Source organism: Podarcis melisellensis, assembly GCF_964234715.1.
Source record: "Podarcis melisellensis genome assembly, chromosome: 14".
NCBI classification, from domain to species: Eukaryota; Metazoa; Chordata; class Lepidosauria; order Squamata; family Lacertidae; genus Podarcis; species Podarcis melisellensis.
This window is the reverse complement of record NC_138546.1, coordinates 33270618-33292776: the sequence shown is the minus strand read 5'-3', so window position 1 is coordinate 33292776 and position 22159 is coordinate 33270618. Positions and strand designations below refer to the sequence as shown.

General features: G+C 43.1%; 1 protein-coding gene across 4 annotated transcripts in view; it reads right to left on the bottom strand.

The window, feature by feature from the left end:
* Positions 1-22159, bottom strand: part of AGBL1 (AGBL carboxypeptidase 1) — a 420669-nt gene that overhangs the window by 364445 nt on the left and 34065 nt on the right. For all 4 annotated transcript variants that reach the window (XM_081888461.1, XM_081888462.1, XM_081888463.1 and 1 more), the window contains one exon: positions 16895-16988. In XM_081888461.1, coding sequence (XP_081744587.1) covers positions 16895-16988 — 94 coding nt within the window. The remainder of the gene's footprint in view (positions 1-16894; positions 16989-22159) is intronic.

Genomic DNA, 22159 nt, shown 5'->3' with positions numbered 1-22159 from the left:
AGTTGGATAAGGATATAATTAGTCAATATATCCTCTCCTGCACCCCAGAACATTCCCACAACATCCTGTGCCAAAAAGTCTAACAGTTGCTTCCGTTCCAGGCAGCATCTTTAAGTGCTACTTTTCCTCAGTGCTGCGCAGAAATTGACCTGCTCATTTACTGAAAGTTGTTTTTCTCCTATGAAAAAGGCTTACATTTTTTTCCACCTCAATCTTGGGACACCTGAGAATTTCTTTAGAATTTCAACGGGTGCAGGGTTCAGCTCATCATTACAATGTGGATGAGTGGCATGTGCATGCATGTGTGTTTCTTTCCACTGAATGTTTCTCAAGCTCTCTGCAGCCTCCCTAGCTGCCTGCACTTCCTGATCTGAAAAAGCCCCATGGAAGGGGCTGCCTCGTGATGTCTTCCCCTGGGCTATCACGGAAGGCACCCAGGAAGGCTGCAGAGTGCAGAACCCTGGTGAGATGATCTATGGAATGAAAGAACAGACACTCACAAATACCCCCGGCTGCTTGAAAAGTAAGGTAAGCAGGACAAAGCCCCTGTACGGTACTCAACCCATGAGAATTTCACCCAATTTTTCTCTCCCCTTTGATTTCTTTTTGAAGTGCCATTTTCTGTTCTCCTAAGTGATGAAGAATGGTCAGGAGAAATGGCAGGAGAAAATTTTGGCACGGCACTAAGCAAGATTTCAGCTCCTTCTTGGCTTAAGTCCAGGGGCAACTCAACCCCAGGCTTTGTTTATAGATTTCTGTCTTGGTGCTGTCACTGTTGATAACAGCCAGGGAGGTATGAATGAGGTGAAGAGTACTGACAAGTTTATCATGGCATGAGCCTGCGTATTGTCTCCATCACCAGTCCGCCATACTGTACCAAACTCATCAAACTTGGCCTTGCGGGGAAGAGGCCTGCAGATTATAGGGTAAATTTAGGAAGGACATTTCCTTGGGACTGCAGAACCAGGCAAGGATCTGGCAAGTCATGATAAATGACTAACTTGTTTTTTACTGGATTTTCAGACTCTCAATACTGCTCAAGCAAGACTTTTTGGGAAGGGTTGCCCAGTGTAAGTCCAGTTTAATCCTAAAATGGGAGAGTGGCTTGTCAATTGTCTACACCTACAGTAAGAACATAATAAGAGCCCTAACTGGATTAGGCTATTGGCCCACCTAGTTCAGCATCCTGTTCTCACAGTGGTCACCCACATACCTATGGGGAGCCTGCTAGCAGGACCAGAGCACAAAAGCACTCTCCCCTCCTGTGGTTTCTGGCAACTGGTATTCAGAAGCATTGCTGCCTTATCCATGAATGTTCCCAGTCCACCTAAAGCCATCTAAATTGGTGACCATTCTTGTCTCCTATGGGAGTGAATACCATTGCTGAAGTATCTGCTAAGTTTATCTATGTTCCTGGGTAGCAGACTGAGCAGGCAGATCAGTTACCTGTTCACAATCTCCTCCATTAGGGTGAGATGTCTTTCTATTTAAAACGTAGACATTATTTCTAAATTGGCATCTATACTAATAATAATAATAAATTTTTATTTATATGCTGTCCTCCCCAGCCAAAACCGGGCTCAGAGCGGCTAACAACCAGTAAAAATAGCAAAGTGTACATAAAATCACACAGTCAATTAATTAAAATACATTCTAAAATCAATTCAGAATCAAATTAATGGCAACCATTGGGCTAGAGTTCTATGAGGATTACAGAAGGAGAGAAGGGGTCAGACTGTGCCTTGGCCAAAGGCCTGGTAGAACAGCTCCATCTTGCAGTCCCGGCGGAAAGATCAAGTCCCGCAGGGCCCTAGTCTTTTGTGACAGAACGTTCCACCAGATTGGGGCCACAGCCGAAAAAGCCCTGGCTCTGATCAAGGCCAGCCTAACCTCCCTGTGGCTCAGGATCTCCAAGATGTTTTTATTTGAAGACCGTAAGGTCCTCTGTGGGACATATTAGGAGAGGCGGTCCTGTAGGCCTGCAAATCTGTGTCCTCCTTGTTACTGATAAGGTGTTTTCTCTGCTCTTGGCGATGCATCACCCAAGCTGACAGAAGTGGCAATGGCAGCAGCTATGCAAAACCTTTCACAATATACAATAGCCCCAGGTGATTAAAATTATAATGTGTGTATATATATATTAAAAATCTGTGGTGAATACAATCAGAAGAGGGGGAATCAAATGTGCACAGAGCTGCTAACAGCTGAATGAAAAACATCCTCTTCTGACACTTCTCAGGAACTGTTTATCATCATGCAATTCAAGAGCCCTCGTGGGATTCTTTCCCTTTTTGTCTCAGGGACACATGAGGAAACAGGCAGGCAGGAGGGTGAACTGAAACATCTGCTGCCGTTGTCTCTGCAGTGATGGTAATTCCAGAGAGCTTGCATACAGATTCCCCCTGTGCAATCAGAATGTCTGAGCAGCGCCGAAATCCATTTTATGACCTGGGCCAGGGATTGCCAGTGCGGCACCCATGGGTGCAAAGGCACCCTTGAGGTGCACACAAAACCAATCTTAGATACCTTATCTCCACGCACAGCCCCCATTGGTCATAAGGGGGAGGTGAAGGTGATTTTCTCCATGAAAAGTACATAGAACTGGAGGAAGAAGTGGAAAGAGTCAGGATCGACAAAAGGAAGTACCGTATTTTTTGTTCCATAAGATGCACCAGACCATAAGACGCACCTAGTTTTTGGAGGAGGAAAACAAGAAGAAAAATATTCTGAATCCCAGATGCCAGAACAGAATCCCAAAGCTGTTCTGGCTTCTGGGATAGCTGCGCAGCCTGCATTCACTCCATAAGATGCACACACATTTCCCCTTACTTTTTAGGAGGGAAAAAGTGCGTCTTATAGAGCAAAAAATACGGTACGTCTTCACAAAGCACAGAGTTTAACGTAGTTAAACCATTCGCTTCCAAATACCAACATCCTCCTTCAGATGGCGCCAGAGCTGTTGTCACACCATCACCTTGGCACCTGCCATCTGGAGCCAAGTCCTTTTGCAACTGCCTCTCCCCACCTCGCTGGCTCATCGTCTATTTTCAAAACCTCATCCGAAAGCATCTATTTCCCTCCCGTGACTTCGCCTTTTAATTTTCCAATCTCTCTCCGCTTCTGCCGTTTCGCTCTTCCAGTGCCAATAACATATAATTCGGCACTGTAACTATATTTACCCCGAGAAGCATTTCTGACATAGCGTTGCTATGAAATCAGACTTTATTGCTTATTACAGCTCAGGCAGGTTGTTCTGGGAAGGAAATGATATAGACCGTAAAAACAGATATGCAGGGAGAAGTGTGTAAATGAAGATGCCTTGACTTCAGAGCTCATTTGTTCTATTAAAATGGCCCATTGCATAGAACTCAAATGCAGTGTTTTATTTACTTATCCTACTGATGTCACCTCCCTCTGTGCCATGCAATCTGAAATATGAAGTGAGCTTAATAACTACCTAGTGTACCAGCGAGGACAAGTTCCCTTCTTCTACAGCACTATAGAAGCAGCACTACCATCTTTGATGCCAGCATGTGCACTAAGTACTGGGCAAAACACAGAAACCCCAAAAATAGCCTCTGCCTAGTCTAAAAGATGGGTCTATGCATTCAGCTAGGCAAGATCTAAGTACATATGAGCACAAGGAGCCCTGCTGGATCAGGCCAGTGGCCCATCTAATTCAGCATCCTGTTCTCACAGTGGCAAACCAGTTGGGAAGCAGGCAAGCAGGAGGTGGGTGCAGCAACAACTCTCCCCACTTGTGATTTCCCAAAACTGCTCTTCTGAGGCACACTGCCTCTGACAGGGGAGGGAAAGTGATAACTGATGATAGCTCTGTCCTGCACGAGTTTGTCTAACCCTCTATTGAAGCCATTCAGGCTGGTGGCCAGTGAATTCCATCTTGTGGCAGTGAATTCTATAGTTTAATTATGTGCATAGCGGTGTATGGAAGTGAGAACTGGACCATAAAGAAGGTTGATCGCTGAAGAATTGATGCTTTTGGATTATGGTGCTGGAGGAGACTCTTGAGAGTCCCATGGACTGCAAGAAGATCAAACCGATCCCTTTGGCCATCTCATGAGAAGAGAATACTCCCTGGAAAAGACCCTGATTTTGGAAAGATTGAGGGCACAAGGAGAAGGGGACGACAGAGGACGAGATGGTTGGACAGTGTTCTCGAAGCTACCAACTTGAGTCTGACCAAATTGTGGGAGGCAGTGGAAGACAGGAGTGCCTGGCGTGCTCTGGTCCATGGGGTCACAAAGAGTCGGACATGACTAAACATCAACAGCAACAATTATGTGCAAAGTTAAGAAGTCCTTCCTTTTGTCTGTCCTAAATCTTCTGCCATTCAGCTTCACTGGTTGAACCTGGTTTTTAGACTAATGAGAGAGAGGGAGGAAAAACATCTCTTTGTCCACACCAGGCGTAAACTTGTACACCTTCATTCAGGTCCCTCCTCGCTCCCCTTTTCTCTCACAGCTTAAAAGCTGCAAATGTTTTAACTGGTACTATTTTTCTAGAAAAAGAGGTGCCAGAACTCACAGCGAACGCCTCCCTTGTTGTCTTATAATGGCAGTGGTGACCACCTAAGAGATGCCGGAACTGAGTTGTGGCTGGAAAAAAAGCCCTGGTTATAACCTTTCCTTATATGCATAGTAGATGCGAAGCTGCTGTGTCACTCTTGCTTCCATGTATACAAAGCAGCATGCAATTCTACTGTGACATGCATTCAGCTACAAGCTGTTGTGCACCAATTAGTGGGGAGGTTCTGCCTTGTACACACGCCGTCCTTCTCAAGAAAGTGCTTTCCTTTCCCTTTTTTCCCCCCTTTCTTTGCTTAGCAGGATGTTCTATTCTAAATCCCATGTGCCGATCTGAAAGGAAAACTCACAAATCTGCCTGCAACCTAGCCAAAGTACGTATTTTTTAAGTTCTCCTCTGGGAACTCCCACAGGGGATCAAGTGAACTGTATAGGAACTTCCAAATAAGTGGGCATTAACTAACAGTGAATTCTTGACTGCATTCCAATAGTATTGTATGTTCCTGTCCAAGTAAACACCCAAGCAGCTCAGCACAATTAATGAGAAATCAGCAACTAACAAGGGGAATTAGGGCTGATTTGCTTCCCGCTTCACCTCCAAAACTGCTGCCAGATAAACATATGTATAAAGCTGTCCGAAGACTATTCCTCAAAATGTACCGATCCTTGGCAGCCACACTTGTACGTTGCCAAGGAACTAATCAGTGTGTCGGTGCACCGAGTTCATTTCTCATGCTCAAAATATTGGCTGGCAGAGACTGAGGGAAGAAGGGGCACTCTTGGGCTTCCAACTTCTGCTCAAACATTGGGAGGCAGAGGCTAGTTCAACCATGGCAGAATTTCACAGCTTGAGCAAACAGTGTGGCCTTCTGGAAGCAACCAGTAGGATGGTGGTGTCAACCAGACCTCTCGTCACCAGCTTCTCTGCACTTTCTGAGGTGGGAGAGACAACACAGGCATGGTGCAAATGCATTGGGTTGACTCCATAGCTGTCAAGTGTCCCTTATTCCAGCGCCATGTCCCGCTGCTGTCCCTTATTGATAGATGTCCCTTAAATGTCCCTTAAATGATGTCCCTTAAATTTCAAAGGAAGCAGCGCCTCTCCCTCCCGCCCTGCCGGCCAGGGAGGAGGGAGGCTCCAACTGTGTTGCTTGGCTGCGTTGCTCACCCAATAAGAAGTCTAAGAACGACTGGTGGGTGGAGCTTGCATGCCTTGTGTGTGGCTAGTTAATGCAAGCTGAGGGGTTTTTTGAATGCCGGACGCCGTTTTGTTGCACGTGCTGCAAACTTTGCAGTGCAAAGCCAGGCCGGGGAGCCATCTTAAGTTGAGGCTGCATAGGCCTTGTGGTGCATGTGATTCAGATTCTAGTCAGTTGAACCTCTGGTTACAAAGTTGGTTGGACAGTGTTCTCGGAGCTACCAGCATGAGTTTGACCAGACTGCAGGAGGACAGGAAGACTGGAGTGTCTGGAACAGGTAAGGCTGCAGGTCCCTTATTTTGGCTGCTGGTCCCTTATTTTCAAGGCTCCTGGTCCCTTATTTTCAAATCTGTAAGTTGACAGCTATGGTTGACTCCACCAGTGTGTTTGTCCCACGTGCCCCCATCACTGTCTTGGCCCTGTCACTTTTGGGAAGCTGCAGTGCCACCAATGGTGGGTGGTCAAGTAAGCACCCCCAACGCCAACCACTACTGATGACTTCAAAACCACCATTAGTTTACTCCTCCCTGTCTTTGGCCTTGTTTGAGAACTTGAGAAGCATGCTGGATCAGGCTAGTGGCCCTTCTAGTCCAGCTTCCTGTTCTCACAGTGGCTGACCAGATGCTTGTTGGAAACCGATAAGGAAGACCTGAGCACAAGAGCACTTTGCCCGCCTAGCAATTGGTGTTCAGTGGCATAACGCCTCTGACAGTGGAGGTGGAACATGGCTGTTGTGGCTAATAGTCAAGGTTGGCCTTCTCCTCCATGCATCTTTCTAACCCTCTTTTAAAGCCATCCAAGTTTATGGCTACCACAGCCTCCTTTTTTCTTTGCCTGTTACCTTTGGTCCCCCAGCTTCAGCTATCTGAAGGTCTCCTGTTCTCCTCTGTAATGCCTCTAATCTTTCTATTTTGCCTCTGGGGATGCTTAAGGAATTTGATCTTCATGACTTCATATACAAAATTAGCAGATCCACATCTCTCAGTCTAATGTGTACACGAGAGCTTAAGCTATCCATTGGATTTTATGCTTCTCTGCCACGGGTATCTCCTTTCAGTGTTTTTCAGTTCATTTGCTATTATTTTCTGAGCTGTTTTTTCTGTTTTCCTAAGCTCTTTTTATTACATTGTGTGCATCGCCTTGAGACATATGTGTGGAAGATGACTAATAAAAAATAATTTAAACATGTCCAATATACCTTTTAAATGCATACATTTGGAGAAAATGTGCATTTAAAAGCACATATTGAGAGAGAGAGAGAAATACAGTATACAGTTAAATAGATCTTAAACGTTATTTTGTGAGGAATCTTCTTTTTCAAATTGCAGATTAATGTAGGAACAGAATGGAATCCTGGGTTTAAAATGTGGAAGAATCATAGAGCTATATCCATTCCTAATTGGCTCCCTCTCAGAACAAAAATCTTTCCCAGAACATCTATGTGATCTTCTATGATATGTGATGCCACCTAGCTCTGTTCTTTTAGACCTCGGCACAAAAACATGAATTTTCCTTTGGCTTAAGCCCTTAATCTTTATTCCCAAGTGAAATGAACATTAAATGCTCATATAGTTGCCTCTGATCATGTTCATTTCCAGCTACCCTCCTTCCTTTCCCACCCTTAGTCAGTCAGAACCCATGTCAACATTAGATGGAAAACTCCTTGATGCAAGGATTGGCTGTTGGCTTTGAAAAACACCATATACCTCACACTAGAGGTGATGAACCTCTAGCTCACGGACTGAATAAGTCTGGATCTGGGGACTCTATTTACTAGCCCTGCTTTGAGTGTTTTGGCCTGCCTGTAACATGTCTTGAACCCTGATAATGCTTCTTGCTCACCTGGATGGAGGATAGAGAGGGATGCTTGAATGTGAGAGGAACTAGTGTATTGCACAAGGTAAAATTTGCATTCAAAGCTCCACCCACCTTTGCCTCTGTCCCCGTCCACCACTGGCATGTCCAGCCTGGAAGGTTGTCCAGAAGAGAATGTGTTTCTCTGTCTGGAAAAGATTTTCCACTTCCAATATCCAGTGGTGGTGCATTCTTCACCATGGTTGAAAAATTTCCGTCATAGCAAATCGTTGCATAACCATTCTGGTCACTTTGCTTCTGCCCACCCTCCACAACCACAAAATACAGCTGCAAATCCCAAGTTCGTTTTACAGATTGAGTTGTATGGTGCTATCTATGCGCATGGCATTTTACGAAGTACAAGAGGACAGATCCCGAGGTACCTACAAATGTTATTTTCATCTCCTCAGTTCACTTTCCTCTCTGTCACAACTTGCCCTTAATCAAGATGCCCCCTTGGCTCTGGGCAATATCCACTCAACCTTTCAGTAAAGAGAGGGCAGTGCACTCTGAGCTTATGCCTGTCTTTTCTAAGACAGCCTCTGTTGTTTCGCTTCACAGAGGAACAGGAACTGCTGAAGCACCAATAAACAGCGTTTGAGGATAAGCAGGAGTGCTGATCGCTTATTCCTGCCATAAATTACCTTGTAACCCCAACGCTAAGTATTGCTTGCATCCGAAGGCCCACCGGTGCCTCACTGCTCACAATATTAGAAGGCCATCCAGCAAGATTTGACACTTCTTTGAAAGATTGCCACTGGTGAGTTTATTCACTGACGACTGTGAATCACATAATGTTAGAAATGGCTGAAAAATCCGCCCCTATCTGATCCAAGGTGGGGGAGTACATTTCTGACGGGGAATAATGAGCCATTTGGCATGCATCCCAAAAAAGGTCAATTGGGGCATGGGTGAACCTCCATCTAAATAGCCCAGGGGCTGATGCCAGTGAAATAAATAGCACCATGTATCTTGTTACTACATGCTAGCAGGCTTAGTAAATAGCTCTTGTCTCTGTGATTGACAGGGCTGGCTCTCGAAGTGACCTTGGCTTAACCGGGAGATGGCTGGCCACCTTCATGGGATGGGATGTATAGACATCTCTCAGGAGGGGTGAGCTGTGCATTCCATATTCTTGGAACCTAACCAAATAGCAAGGACCATACATGCCTTTTTGAGGGAAAGCTGTCTGCTCCTTCCTTCCAGCCAGAGGAGAGATTTCTGAGTGAGTGCAAGAACTAAAGGGCGGCTGCATTTGTCCGGAGTAAGGGGTAAATGGGCATATGAGGATTGGGGATGGGTGAATATGTCAATTTCGGTTTCTCATGTTTCCAGTCTTAAAGTACAGCAACCCACATCAGTTTGCAATTAAACTACAAAGTCCTCGTGAAAATTCAACAGTGTTTTAGAGCTAATTCTCCAATAATAATAATAATAATAATAATAATAATAATAATAATAATAATAAATGTTTCACTTAATAATCCTGAGCTGGTAAATAGCATTAGTCAGGAGTTTTAAGATTTTTTTTCAAAGAAAAAATACACCAGAGGTCGCTTGGTCTGTTATAAGGGATGTGAGTAGGGCATGTACACGCAGGTCCCATAGAACCCTACAGTTGGAAGGGACCACAAAGAGCATCTAGTCCAACCCTCTGCAATGCAGGAATTACAGCCAAAGACCCTGACATATATTCCTCTGGCCTGTTTTAAAACCTCCAAGGAAGGCAAGTCCACCACCACTATCCTCACACTCACTATCTGAAAATTCACTTATCTGCCTGTAAAAGACGATGCTCAAACCTCACTGTACATTCCACATATTCAGATATCTAATCAGCTGCCTTCCTTATTTCCTTGTTTGTTTACTGGTTGGTGGCAGCCATTTTTAGGCGGAAACCACGGAGAGTGTGATCAGATGAATCACAGAACAGGAGAAATTGGATAAACCGTTTTTTCCCCTTTTGTTTCTCTTTTTCTGATTGGCTGCAGCCATTTCAGGAGGAAACCATGGAGAGAGGGAGGAAAGAGATTGGACAAATTCCACATTAGAAATGTTTGCATAGGAAATAATGAAACTGTTGACTCGTTATGCGAATGCTCGCCTAACAAACAATTTCTAGGGAACGTATCATGATTGTTAAGAGGGACTGTCACATTTTTTAAAAGGTATAATTATTTTTAAAGTGTCAGAAACACAGAAAAAGAATATTCAGCAAGAAATTCAGCTGAAAACTAAAATTAACACTTAGATTTTACGTTGAAATAAGTGGAATTTTATGGCCACAATCCGAAGCACCCTAAACACATTTACTTGAAAGTAAACCGAGCGCCGCAACCCCAGAGTCGGCCACGACTGGACCTAATGGTCAGGGGTCCCTTTACCTTTTTAAACCTCATTGAACACAGTGGGACTTGGATCTGAGTAAGCATGCAGAGGGTTGCACTGCACAGTGTCTACATTTGACTGAATATTTTTAATGGAATTTACTTCCAAGTAAGTGGGTTTGGGATTAAAGTACTTGTCTGTGAAGTTATCACGCAAAGATTGCTCTGAGCATTCCCAGGATAATGGCTGCAAACTTTTGCATTAATGAAGCTCTCAACTGAACGAATTTTCCAGCAGCGTCAAACCTGCTGTTTGGAAGGCCCCAAACCAGCCAGCCATGCTCTGTAATCTCCTAGCCACACTGGTGCATGTCAGATTCCCATTATATATCTGCTTCTCTGGAGCCATAAAGTGCCTCTATGGCTAAACGCTATTCTAATCACAGGCAGCAATCCAGCAGGAAGGACAGAGGGAGGGCAAACAGGATTTGCTTACTCAGTTAAGTGTAGCAGGGACCCATCAATCATGTCTTCAGTAGCTGCAACTGTCTGAGGCCATGCACTTCAAGAGCCAATGAATTTCCAGGCCCACCGTTTTGAAAAAGCACGCGCATGCACGTACGCCGTGACCCCAGCTCTTAAGAGGCACAGCACATAAATCAAAGAGGAATTTTCCTTAGGATGCTTTGAATGTCTAGGACACACGTGGCTATCATTCATTGAACTGCTCGTTGCCTTCAGCTTTGAATACTAAATGTCTACATCCCCGAGTCTTGTTCGCTGAAAAATACATGGCCAGGAAGGAAGTTGTATGATCAGATGCTTGTTCAGCTCTCAATTAAAGCAGGGCGGATTGTGGCCCAAAACTGTAACTTTATAGATTTGGAACAACTAGAGAGAGCAAAATGTTACCAGAAGGATGACAGTGTTACATGTGTTGTAGCAAAAACCAGGAAGGAGTTTCGTGGAATTCAACTAAGGGTAGAATTCAACATCACACTCTTCCAATTGCTCCATCTGCAAATGAATTCCAGTCTGCCAGACAGAATGATCCCCTGCACTGTTTGGGGGATTCTCCTGACGCTCCCCAGAGTGAATTTGGGGTTGGGGGCAGGGAGGGGGCGGGGGAAAGCCAAAATGTGCAAGCAGAAAAGTCCTCGTGCTTTTCCTTCCACTGACAGGACTGGCTAGGTTTAATCCCACCCTAGCACATTTATTATGGGATAAGCTTTCACAGACCAGAGTGCACTCCATCAGGTGCATGAAACATAATCCTAAATTGGCAGGAATATATACGTTAGAGGTGATGTGAGCTGAGCAGCTAATTTGCAAAGCAACTAGTCATTGTGCACATTCACCATGCATTTAATCAGCTCATATCATAAAGAGGGAATTGGGCGTATTTCCTGCTCAGTAAGCAATGGATTGTACTCTGTGCTAGTCCTGCTCAGAGTTGACTCCTTGAAATTAATGGACATGAATAACTTGGGTCCCTTCATGTCAATTGACCTCAAAGAATCCTTGAAGCTGACTTTTTGAAGGATCTTGAGTGTTGTTAGGAGACCCCTATTCTGATCACAGACCTACAATTTCCAGAGTTTCTTGTGGAGAGGGACTGACTGTTAAACAACTTTGGGAATTGTAACTTGGGGGGAGGGAGGAAATAGGGGTCTCCTAACAGCTCTCAGTACCCTTAATAAAGTACACTTCCCAAGATTCTTTTAAAGTGTTTAAAGTGGCATCATAGTGCTTTAAATGTATCATGTGAATGTGGCCTTAATAGGATATAGCACTCCATATCACACTATACTGAGGTAGTCAATCTTTTTACACCTACCGCCCACTAATGCATCTTTCTTAATGGTAAAATTTCCTTACCTCCCACCAGTGCTCGATGGAAGGAGGATTCCGCTTGTGCAGTAGAACCCCCTACCGCCCACCTAGAATCCTGAAACGCCCACTAGTGGGCGGTAGGGACGAGGTTGACAACCCCTGCTCTCTACAGTGGTACCTCAGTTTAAGAATAGCCTTGTTTACGAACTACATATTTGGCATACGAACTCCGCAAAACTGGAAGTAGTGTTCCGGTTAGCGAACTTTACCTTGGTCTATGAATGGAAGCCGAAAGGTGGAAGGACACTGGCAGTGGGAGGCCTCATTAGGGAAAGCACACCTCAGTTTAAGAACAGCTTTGGTTTAAGAACAGACTTCCGAAACAGATTAAGTTTGTAAACTGAGGTACCACTGCTAACTGTACAGTGGTACCTTTGGTTGTGAACGGGATCCATTCCGGAGGCCCGTTCGCAACATGAGCAGAATGCAACCCGTGTTTGCGCATGCGCGGGTCGCAATTTGCCGCTTCTGTGCATGCACGTGACGTCATTTTGTGCATCTGCGCATGCGCGAGCGGCGAAACCCGGAAGTAACCCTTTCTGGCACTTCCAGGTCGCTGCAGGACGCAACCTGAAAACATGCAACCTGAAGCAAATGTAACATGAGGTATGACTGTACAGTGGTACCTCGGGTTAAGTACTTAATTCGTTCCGGCGATCCGTACTTAACCTGAAACTGTTCTTAACCTGAAGCACCACTTTAGTCGCCAGAGCACAATTTCTGTTCTCATCCTGAAGCAAAGTTCTTAACCTGAAGCACTATTTCTGGGTTAGCGGAGTGTGTAACTTGAAGCGTATGTTAAGTGTATGTATGTAGTGTATGTAACCCGAGGTACCACTGTATGTGTATGTTGGAATGTAATGTTCCCTGAGGATGAGCATGCAAGGTTTAGCATCATGGTAGATGGTCCCAGCTACTGCAATCTGCACACATTCAAAAGCCACATGAATGAGGTTTGCGTTACACACCATTGGAGGGGTGTGTATGGAAGTAATCTTTGGTGGAGAAAATTTGATCAAACGTTTTGAGAAACAAATCACTACATTTGAAGGAAACAGAGAATTGACAGGAATCTGATCTTTTTACGTTAAGCTCATGAATCGGCAGAAAAGATACATTGATCTACATGCAATCAGAATAAATACTGAACACCTTGTGTGCCAAATATGTTGGCTCAATGGAAGAAAAGTTGCCTAAGGGGTGTTTGTGGGGTTTTGTGGGGTTGGAGGGGGTTATGATGATTCAGACAGAAAATAAAACTGAGGAAAAGGCAACTCTGTAAAACTCTGGCAGCTTTTCTCTACACTTCTGGAACAATGAGGAAAAGGAGAAGATAGATGTGGAAATGATGTGCTCATTAATGCAAGTTATAATGTGAAGAACGGTCTTACGACCGGAGATAAGTAATGGGAGTATCTTGAATTCTTACAAAGGTAATACATGAATTGAAAGCAGATAGAATGACATTAATATGTGGCATTAAAATCTTTCATTATGATAAATGCTGTCTTGCGGAAGAAACTTTGAAAAATAAAGGTGAAGAACCAAACTCTATCTTATGTGAATGTTTGGCTCCAGGTGCTTCTCGGGCTCCTTCTACTCCCCCCCCCCTTTAATCTGTTCTTTGATAGGTTAACCTCCTTTGATGTCTCCTTATATGTATTTGCTGTGCTGTTGAGTGAATTGCAAGTTTCCTTTTGCTGATATGGCTGCTGAGGATTGCAACTCAGTCTTGTCGCTTTTATTATTTGTTTGTTAAAACATTGATGGCCCATCCCTCCCCCACCTTAAAAATACTTTTTTTGAAACAACAGAAACAAGTAGAACGCAATCAACAGGAACACAACAACTGCAGCACAACAAAGACTTCAAAATCGGCAGAGATAACCACTAAATACAGCAGTAGTGGAGGACCCCAAACTGGGGCTCAAATGCAGCACTCCAAGTCTCTCTATCAAGCCCTCTAAACTCTCACCAGACCACACCTACAGTGGCCCTGTGTCACACCCTGAATGCTTTTGCCTGGCTGGAATGGGTCCTTGAATTCTGATCATGCCTTTTGCTTGCCTGGATGGAGAGTAGAGAGGTGTGTTATCAGTTGGTAAAGAAACAACTATTTGAATGCACTATAAACATGCAACACCAGATGGTGCCAGAGAGCAGGACATTTTTATACACAATTTTACATAGGGTTTTTTTTTAAAAAAAATCTAATTTCTGAAAAAAATCTAATTTCTGACTTATTTATAGCGTTTTTTCCTATGTGTAGATCCACCCTTAATTTCAGGGTTGTGGGTTTGAGCCCCATGTTGGGTGAGATTCTTGCATTGCAAGGCGTTGAACCAGATGATCCTTGTGGTACCTTCCACTGACACCAAGCAGGCACTTTCATTGTACTCTTTTCAGAAGTGGCTAAAAACATATTTCTTTAGGAAAGTCTACCCAGATGTGTGGAATGTTGACATGCATTTTAACCTGGGTTTCCTTCCTTCCTTCCTTCCTTCCTTCCTTCCTTCCTTCCTTCCTTCCTTCCTTCCTTCCTTCCTTTCCTTTCCTTTCCTTTCCTTTCTCTCTCTCTTTCTTTCTTTTTGGCTTATTATTGATTTCTAGTTATTCTTTGAATGTTTTCTATGACTGTTTTAAACTGTTTTTGTTCATAATTTATTGTCTTATTCTTTTCTAAAATACTCTGATGTTTGTTTGTTTGTTTACAATCAAACAGTATATATATTTAATAAATAAATAAATAAATTTAATTTAATAAATAATGCTCCACCCACTTTTGCCTCTGATCCTGTCCACCAGTGGCACATGGCCCTTGGGAGGTTGTTCAGAAGGGAATGTGGCCCTTGTGCTGGAAAATGCAATGCAGAATCACCATGAAATGAATGTTCCATTGAAGAGCCATCTCTTTTCTATGTGGCTGAACAGGCATTGTCGTGGGGGAAAAAATGCATGGTGGGGAAGACTGTTCACTCAGTCTGCTGCCCAGGTCCTGCTAACTGTTGGTGTCCCTCCTCTCCTGTCTTACAATGCTTCATCTTTAAAGTGGGCTTCGGCCAGAGACCCCTTCAAAGAGAGGGCTCCTTCAAACTGGAGAATGACCTCTGTAAACTAGGACACATGGCAAACCTAGAAGGCAGCAGGGTGCCCTGACAGCTGCCTGAGTGTGCTGCGTGCAGGTGAAACATTCATTTCATGGCGATTCTGCATTGCCTTTTCCAGCACTGTGCGAAAGAAAAAGAAGACACAGCGTTGCATAAAATGCACATGTGCACTCTCCAGATTTCTCCCATCAACCCCAGCCAGTGGCGCTGTTTTGCCTACTTCAGCACAGCCCTATGATACTGATGGGATTTGTAGTCCAAAACATCTGGAGTGCACTGGGTAGAGTAACACCTTTATTGGGACCAATGACTACGGTATTGTTTTTATTATTGCTATACAAATTAGTAGTGACGCGGGTGGCGCTGTGGGTTAAACCACAGTGCCTAGGACTTGCTGATCAGAAGGTCGGCAGTTTGAATCCCCAGAACGGGCTGAGCTCCCATTGCTCGGGCCCTGCTCCTGCCAACCTAGCAGTTCGAAAGCACGTCAAACTGCAAGTAGATAAATAGGTATCGCTCCAGCAGGAAGGTAAACGGCATTTCCGTGCGCTGCTCTAGTTCACCAGAAGCGACTTAGTCATGCTGGCCACATGACCCAGAAGCTGTATGCCGGCTCCCATGGCCAATAAAGTGAGATGAGCGCTGCATCCCCAGAGTCGGTCACGACTGGACCTAACTGGTCCCTTTACCTTTATACAAATTATTATTGCTGTAGCTATTACTATCATCATCATTATACAGCAGCGCTATGTTCTTCTTGCATCCAGCCATCTTAGGGGCATCTCTATTATTGACATATTATCATAGCCATCATTATTACAACTGTAATTTTGCAGTGCAGTGTTCTTCTTGTGTTATTATTACTGCTGTTATTATTGTTGCGATGATTCAGCAGCACTGTCATTATTCTTCAGGGGCACTCTGTTCTTCTTGCATCTGTCCATCTTCAGCACATCTTTTCCACAGTCGCCCATGTCTTGAGCTTTGATATTTCTCGGCGTGCCGCTCCTCTTGCTTCCTGCCACATCAAAGCAGCAGGAGAAGCAGAAGCAGGCGCAGCTCTGGGTCACGTGCACCTTCTCTTTTATAAGGCGTGCACACCTTGTAAATCTCGCTCTGGGAACTGGCTGGGGACAGGACCAGAGCAAGACAGCTGTGTGGCTAATTTTAACTTCACACTGGACAGTCACAGCAGCTTTCAGACTTGTCAAGGGAGAAAAAGGCACTAAAATAAATACGGTAAATAACAGGGTCTCTCTGACCCTTGAGGTTTTAGTGGGAGATGCATCTGCAAGGCAGCTTACTGTGTTATCCATTCAGTATCCAATTCCTGCTCCTGCTTCCATGACATTTAGGGGACGGGCTGCAACACAGTGATAGAGCTCATGGCTTTGCATGCAAAAATTCCCAGTTTCAATGCACGGTTTCTCCAGCCAGGGCTGGGAAATGCTCCTGTCTGGAGCATTTGAGAGCAATGGCCAGTCTATGTAGACAAAGCATAGGCAACATGATGTTTTCCAGATATAGGCTACAGCTCCTTTCATCTATTAAACTGCCTCCCTCAGGAGGTTATGGATTGCCCTTCCTTGGAGGTTTATCAGCACAGGTTGGATGGCCACTTGTCATGAATGCTTTAGCTGAGATTCCTGCATTGCAGGGGGTTGGAATGGATTAGCCTTGCAACTCTACACTTCTATGATTCTACCTCTGATGTTGGCTGCAGCTTATGGGAGTTGGAGCGTCTACTCCTGATGTAGAGACATATCTGAGCTTGGTGAGCTAATAGTCTGATTTCCTTTATGCATGTGGACATCAACGCCTTGGCTTAATTTGGGCTGGCACCTTAGCATAAGGGTAACATTCACTCCTCAGCCTGTCACTTTGGTCTTTAGTACTTTTGCCACACACACACACACACACACACACACACACACGTCCAGAGAAGGTATCCCAGAAATTCCCCCCGCTACCTTGTCGTTCTGGTGTGCTTCTTGGTGTAAGGTGTAATGACTTTGAAGAGCAGCTCCATGGCTCCATTCACTCCCAACATGGTTCCCACGGTAACTGTGCAAAGGAAGAAAATAGGCAGTCAGGCTAAAACTGGAGGGGGTGTATGTGGGGGGAAATAGCATGGTTTTGGAATCATAGCCTAAGAAAGTGGGCTTCTGGGGTTGTTAACAAATTTCTGGCTCTCTCAGCAATCTTATTATTATTTTTTATTTGTTTATCCAATTTCTATCCTGCCCTCCCTCTCAAGGGAGCCCAGGGCGGCAAACTACATAGCAGTAAACAGTTTAAAACAAATAAAAACATCCAAACATATTTCAAAAATAAAAACCTCTTTTCAGACCGAGGAAATCTGTAAGGGAATGAGAGCAGTCTTAAAGAGTTGAAGCATTTATCCATCTGGCCCCACTATCCTGCCCCTTGACTTGCTAGTTTTCAAACTGTGGGTTCAGGAACAGGCCAGAGTCAGCAGGTGGTACTCTCAGGTGGATGCTAGGGCGCTAGCAGATCTTAGAACTGATGCCTGTCCTTGGGGCCCCATTATAATAATTCTTTTTCTTGTGCACTGAGGAGCACCAGGCACTGGGCCTGGAAAGCCGTGGCCATTTTTATTTCCCACAATGCATTGCTCTGGGCAATGGAGGACACTAATGTGGTGGCTCCCAGTGTTCATTAGAGGACACTTTGCCCAAGGCTTCTTCAAATCTGGAATCAGCCCTTTTTGTGAAAGCTGGGGAATTACTCAGTCAGGTATTCTGTAACTTCCCTGAAAGAGTTTGCCCACTACGGGAAGATATTTCCCTGCTATGCTCAGCAACATGATAAAGTTGGGTGAATTGGGATTTAGTCATATCTCAAAATGGCAGACTTGTGGCCAGCACTCTGTGTGAACTCTGTCTTCAGTCAGTGTAGAAAAAGGAATACCAACCTTTGGAGGCCAGTAGATTGGACACATTAGGAATTTTGAGGAAATGCTGTGTGAGCCAGTCCCAAAACAGCTCTTATGGAGGTGTTTAAGAGAGGTCAAGCCAGTACAAACAGGAACCAAGCAGGAAGAACAAACACTTTTTAATCTGGTGATCAAATCAACATCAGGGCACACTATGCAATGGACTATCAATCGATTCTAATCATGATTCGTTTTTGCTCAGTAGCAACCCAGTGGAATAGGGACTAAAGCCTGCCCATAAGAACCAGTCTCCAAGTGAAACAAATCACTCAGTTTATTAATATACAAAGCTTAAGTGAAATGAAAATGAAATTATGAATCTTATAGAACTTATAGAGAAAATTGAATTTATAGGAATACAAAACAACATAAAATATGATTACATTTAGAGCGACTTAAATCAATTGTTGTTGTTTTTTATAAATATTTATTAAGGTTTTTTAATAAGAAAATACAATAATAATGAACATTATTGCTTTGTTTTAACAAAGTTTCATAATATTCTTGAGCTTCCTCCCGCCTCCCGCTCCCATTTGCATCTTTAATAATTTTTGTCAAGCAAATTATCATCTTATTTCCAAATCTATGACCACATGCTTAAATATCAATTCTTAATCTATTTTAATGATGGCCAATTATTTATAACCAAGCATCCTTCTTAACATTCCACTAAATCACAATATTTCTGCAGGTAGGTCTTGAATTTCTTCCAATCTTCTTCAATCCTTTCTTCTCCCAGGTCTCGGATTCTGCCAGTCATCTCTGCCAGTTGCATATAGTCCATCAGTTGCATCTGCCATTCTTCCAGTGTGGGTAGATCTTGAGTTTTCCAGTTCTTAGCAAGTAGTATCCTTGCTGCTGTTGTTGCATACATGAAAAATGTTCTATCTTTCTTTAGCACCTTCTGGTCTACAATGCCCAGAAGAAAGGCCTCTGGTTTCTTGGTAAAGGTATACTTAAACACCTTTTTCAACTCGTTATATATCATTTCCCAGAAGGCCTTCACTTTAGGGCAAGTCCACCAGAGGTGAAAGAATGTTCCTTCATTTTCTTTACATTTCCAACATTTGTTATCAGACGAATGGTATATTTTGGCAAGTTTAACTGGGGTCATGTACCATCTGTATATCATTTTCATTACATTTTCTTTCAAAGCATTACATGCAGTGAAATTCAACCCAGTGGTCCACAACCTTTCCCAGTCCTCAAACATAATGTTATGCCCAATGTCCTGTGCCCATTTTATCATAGCCGACTTAACCATTTCGTCTTGCGTATTCCATTTCAGCAGCAAGTTATACATTCTTGAAAGTACCTTAGTCTTAGGTTCTAACAGCTCTGTCTCCAACTTCGATTTCTCCACCTGGAATCCTAGCTTTTTATCACTTTTAAAAATTTCCTTAATCTGAGCGTAATGTAACCAGTCTCGCACTTTATCCTTCATTTTCTCCATACTCTGCAATTTCCAATTGTCCCCATCTTTTTCTAACAATTCCCAATATTTCGGCCAATAGGCTTCCATATTGGGTCTTTTCCAAGCCTTAGCTTCCAAGGGTGAAAGCCACCTCGGAGTTTTATTTTCTAATAAGTCTTTGTATTTTGTCCAGACATTAAACACTGCTTTTCTGACAATATGGTTCTTAAAGGCCTTGTTTATCTTAACTTTGTCATACCACAAATATGCGTGCCACCCAAAAGCATTGTTAAAACCTTCCAAATCTAGCACGTCAGTGTCTTCAAGAAGTAGCCAATCTTTCAGCCAGCAGAAAGCTGCGGCTTCATAATACAGCCTTAAGTCTGGCAGGGCAAAGCCCCCTCTTTCCTTTGCGTCTGTTAGTATCTTAAACTTAATTCGGGGCTTTTTGCCCTGCCAGACAAATTTAAAAATATCTCTCTGCCACCTCCGAAAGCACTCCGTTTTGTCCACAATTTGCAATGTTTGAAACAAAAACAACATCTTTGGCAACACATTCATCTTAATGGCAGCAATTCGGCCTAACAAAGAAAGTTTCAATTTTGCCCAACTTTCCAAGTCTCTCTTAATTTCAGACCAGCATTTTTCATAATTATCCTTAAATAGACTCAGATTCTTAGCTGTTATATTAACCCCTAGGTATTTTACCTTTTTCACCAATGATAATTCTGTTTCTCTCTGAAACCGTTCTGACTCTGCATCTGTCATATTTTTACCTAACACCTTCGTTTTTTGTTTATTTAGCTTAAATCCTGCGACCTGTCCAAAATCATGTATCAGTTGTAAAACTCTTTTCGTACTAGATTCTGGCTCCTGCAATGTCAAAACTAGGTCATCTGCAAAAGCTTTAAGTTTATATTGTTTCGCTCCGACCTCAATCCCCTGCACCAGCCGGTCACCTCTAATCAAGTTCAAGAGCACCTCCAGGACTGAAATAAATAACAGAGGGGAAATCGGGCAGCCTTGTCGTGTTCCTTTTTCAATTTTAAATTCTTCCGTTACCACATTGTTGACTATCAATTTGGCTTTTTGCTCTGAATATATTGCGTCGATCCCATTTTGAAAACCCCGCCCCGCTCCCATTTCTTTTAAATTTCCCTTCATAAATTTCCAAGAAATGTTATCAAAGGCCTTCTCCGCGTCTATGAAAATCAAAACTGCTTTAGTGTTTATATTTGTTTGCAAAAGTTCCAAAATGTCTATAATGTTCCTTGTATTTGCAAACATATGTCTTCCTGGGAGAAAGCCTGCCTGGTCCTTATGAATCACCTCATTCAAAGCTCTTTTAAGTCTGCTTGCTAAAACATCAGCAAATATTTTGTAATCCACATTTAAAAGGGAGATGGGGCGGTAGTTCTTCAGTTGTGTCTTTTCAGTTTCTGATTTTGGTATCAACGTGATAAAAGCTTCCTTCCACGATTCCGGCGCCTTCTTTCCCTCCAAAATTTCATTGCTGACCTCCATCAAAGGTTGAATCAAATAGTCACTCATTGTCTTATAATACTTGGAGGTCAGGCCATCTGGTCCTGGAGATTTGCCCAGCTTCATGTTCTGAATGGCTTGTTCAATTTCTTGTCGTGTTATTTGACTATTCAGGAGTAGTCTATTTTCTTGTGTAAATTTTTTAAGACTATGTTTTTTCAGAAATTGTTCAATCTCAACTTCATTTTGCGGCCCTTGAGTGTACAGTTTCTTGAAATATTTCTGGAAGGATTTTCTAATTTCCACAGGGTTCTGAATATTTCTTCCTTCAATTTCTAAATTTGTTACTATATTCAACTTTTGTCTCTTCTTCAACTGCCAAGCCAGCAGTTTCCCACATTTATTTGCCGATTCAAATGTTTTTTGTTTCATTAGCTTAATCTTCCATTCTGTTTCCTGGTTTATCAATTTAGAATATTGTGCCTGGTAAAGCTTAATTTCTCTCAGAATCGGCTGCGACTTCGGATTTGCTCTTAACTTCTTCTCTAATTCTCTTATTTTCTCCAAAATTTTGTCTTTCTTTTCATTTTGTTTCCTTTTCTTAATGACATTCTGTTGTATTAAGAACCCTCTCATCACAGCTTTACTTGCGTCCCAAATTGTTCTTTTTTCCACCGTTGTATTCAAATTTATTTCGAAATAGTCCTTCAAAGCTTTTTGGGCCTTTTTGATAATCTCCTGATCTCTAAATAAGTTGTCATTCATCTTCCATCGAAAGGAGCCGGTTGGAAGCAGTGTCAAATCCATTTTCAAAGCGTTATGGTCGGAGCAGGTCTTTGGGCAGATTTCCACTTTCCTGACCTTAGGTGCCAGACCTCTAGTAATCCATATTTGGTCGATTCTTGTCCAAGTCAGGTGGGCTTCAGAGAAGAATGTTCCTTCCTTTCCCAAGGGGTTTCTCGTTCTCCAAATGTCAATCCAGTCCATATTGTCTGTCATTTCGAAAAAGGTCTTAGGTAGTCTGCCATCTTTGGTAACCTTTTGACCTTGCGACTTATCCATGTTAGTTGATACAATCCCGTTCATATCTCCCATCAAAATGATGTTATCAAAGTCCAGATACTCCAGCATGCTCTCATGCAACTTCTTGTAGAATTCCGATTTCCCTTCATTTGGTGCATAAATTCCTAATAACATAATTTTTTCTCCTTGATATTGTATTTCAACTGCCAAAATTCTGCCGTGTTCATCTTTGAATAATAATTTAGGTGAAAGGCTCTCCTTTGCATATATCACCACCCCTCTCTTCTTTACTTTGTCTGAAGATATAAATTCCTGGCCAAGTCTTTTATTTACCAAAACTTTTCTATGGAGCCTAGTCAC